At 45.3% G+C, this 2,374-nt stretch overlaps 1 protein-coding gene across 2 annotated transcripts in view; it reads right to left on the reverse strand.

Moving 5' to 3' along the window:
* Window positions 1-1,917, reverse strand: part of LOC119585210 (protein lethal(2)essential for life-like) — a 38,634-nt gene extending 36,717 nt beyond the window's left edge. The window contains exons 1-2 of one of the 2 annotated variants that reach the window (XM_037933861.1): window positions 1,579-1,917; window positions 352-450 (exon numbers count right to left, since the gene is read on the reverse strand). In XM_037933861.1, the coding sequence (XP_037789789.1) occupies window positions 352-450; window positions 1,579-1,766 (287 nt within the window). In that variant the 5' untranslated portion in view covers window positions 1,767-1,917. The remainder of the gene's footprint in view (window positions 1-351; window positions 451-1,578) is intronic. The other variant, XM_037933862.1, reaches the window with a different exon arrangement.
* Between the last annotated feature and the right edge of the window lie 457 nt (window positions 1,918-2,374).

A 2,374-nucleotide genomic window follows, 5' to 3' on the forward strand; every position in this document is an offset into this window, starting at 1 on the left:
CAACTGGCTCATATTACGAGGTGCCAGACATGGGATAGCTGTGAGGATTCGGAGGAGATTGAAAAGGGGGAGGCGGTGGAGGGGGTTGAAAGAGGGGAGGAGGTGGAGGGGAGGGGAGGGATAATTGGAGAAACAGGGAAGGAGCAGGTGCCATTATGAACGGAAGAAGGGGAGAGGGAGGTGGAATAGCTAATACTGAACCCCTGGGAATAGGAGCACAAGAGGGGCGAAATAAACGAGGGGAAAACAGTGAGGGCGGAAGGGGACGATGAGGGGAAAGGGGAGGGGAGGGGGGCGATGGGGGGAAAAGGGAGGGGAGGGAGGGCAAAGTGAGGTCACACGCGCTCTTACTAATTCGTGCTGGGCTGAGGGGGTGCCATGGAGGGCGCGGGTGCCACCTGGCCGGTCATCTGGGTAGTCGCGAGCGGGTTAGACATGAAGGGCGGCAACCTGCAACGAAGACGTGCGTGTTGGGGTCACAGATATCCGATCCGGGTCGGAGGTGGCGCCCTCGGGTCCGGTCCGGCTGCTAAACCTGATTTGAGCCGCTCGCGTTTGATGACGGCGGGCTGTCTCCTCACTCGGCGTCCACGACAGCATAGTAGATTTGGGCATTGGAACTTCCTATATTATAACCTAGTTTGGCTTATTCCATGCACGTGTTTCATTAGTCATTCCATTCCACGCACCTGAATATTATTATTTTTTAAATCGAAAAACGGACGAGACAACTATTACTCAACAACCAGGTTTACCCCGCTCCTTCTGCTTTAATCCTCATTATATCTTTTCCTTTAACATTTCAAAACGATCTACTTCCTTTGACAAGACCCTAAGAGCCAGGGTGAAGGCTCTCTCGTCCTCCCAATAACAACTTTATGGACGCCACACCAACCGAAGCCTAGGCTAAAAATACACCTCTCCTGGCCGTCGTCTTGAGTCTGTCCCTAAGCATTTCTATCTATCAGTTTACCCCTATCTGTCTCCCTGTGGAATGTATTTTAACGGCTTCACATTTATCAAATTCACGAATAAAAAGAGCAAAGCGTAAAGACTCATTTCTAAGTCAGCAAATATTTTTGGTTGAATGAACACACTTTTCATTCAACTCCAACTCATGTCCCAGGCCCCACCCTTCTGAACTTCCCCTCTACAAGTGCTAATTCATCGCATTTCCTGTCAATTTCAACAGTTACGTGTATCTGGAAAGCTTCCTTTATACGTATGTGAAGTTGTCACGCTCATCATGTTATAGGCCTAGCACTAGAAAGGATTACCCAAGATTATTACCGTTTCCCGAGGAATGAATCGCTCATTTCTTAACGTGGTTAAAAGAGATTATACTAATTTGTTATGTTTACTATCAACCTAGAATTCACGAGAATTCATCCACCTCTCCTTCGATCAAAACAATTCAAAAATATGTAGGCCTATGTAAGTAACAAAACACAGCTAAAGATAACTCACAAAATGTCATACATAACTTCACCTCATTATAATCTAACAAAAAACGCAACACACACACACTAGTTCGATCTTGACTAATAATGAATGCTTAGCTGAACTAGATTTCTTTACCTGGAGGAAGTGAGCATTGAGCGCTGGAAGAGAGACGATTCCCGATTCATCAATTCATTGCGGAAGCGAGCCATCTCATCTTCCATTTTCTTCATTTCACTGTCGAATTTCTCCCGAATTGAATTGAATTCCTGGTCGATCACGCTGAAGTCTCCCAGTTTGACGGGAATGTGCTTGAAGCCCTCCATTTTTTTTATGTATTAAGTTTGTTTATTCTGTTAAACTTAGCTGCCGATTCGTGTCTTCCTCGCGTGAAGGAGCCTGGATGGGGAATGGGAGGGCAGACACGCAGACCTTCACTCGGTGGCTGCTCAACACACACTGACGTAGTTGTGCTTTTGGCAACGAACACGCCGGCGTCCGTGTGTTTTGTATTCGCATCCGTCACTGTGGCTTTACTTCGCCGTTTTATATTTACTATGAAGTTTTAACGGCTCTTTTTAACTTTCCGAAGAAAAATGCCTTTTAGAATAAGATTGTAATAGCTATTTCCCCCCTAAATATTAAACTCTACCTTCATTCATGGCAACTTTAGGCCGACTTCCGGGATTGGTGATCTAAATCGAATATACAAGTTCGAGAATGATCTGAAATACCTTTATGGGCGAAGGAAGTTGAGATCTGACATTAAGCATTATTATTCTAGACTGAAAAGAAACTATAGGCAATGAAACCAGCCCAAATCATAGATGCAATACAATGACATGCATGTATAATACGCTAATTTCGAACAGAAAGGCGGACAAGGTTGACTGACTGCATAACAAATTGAATCCTGGGCATCGTTATCGGCGAT

This window comes from Penaeus monodon, chromosome 19 (assembly GCF_015228065.2).
Source record: "Penaeus monodon isolate SGIC_2016 chromosome 19, NSTDA_Pmon_1, whole genome shotgun sequence".
In the NCBI taxonomy this organism is placed as follows: Eukaryota; Metazoa; Arthropoda; class Malacostraca; order Decapoda; family Penaeidae; genus Penaeus; species Penaeus monodon.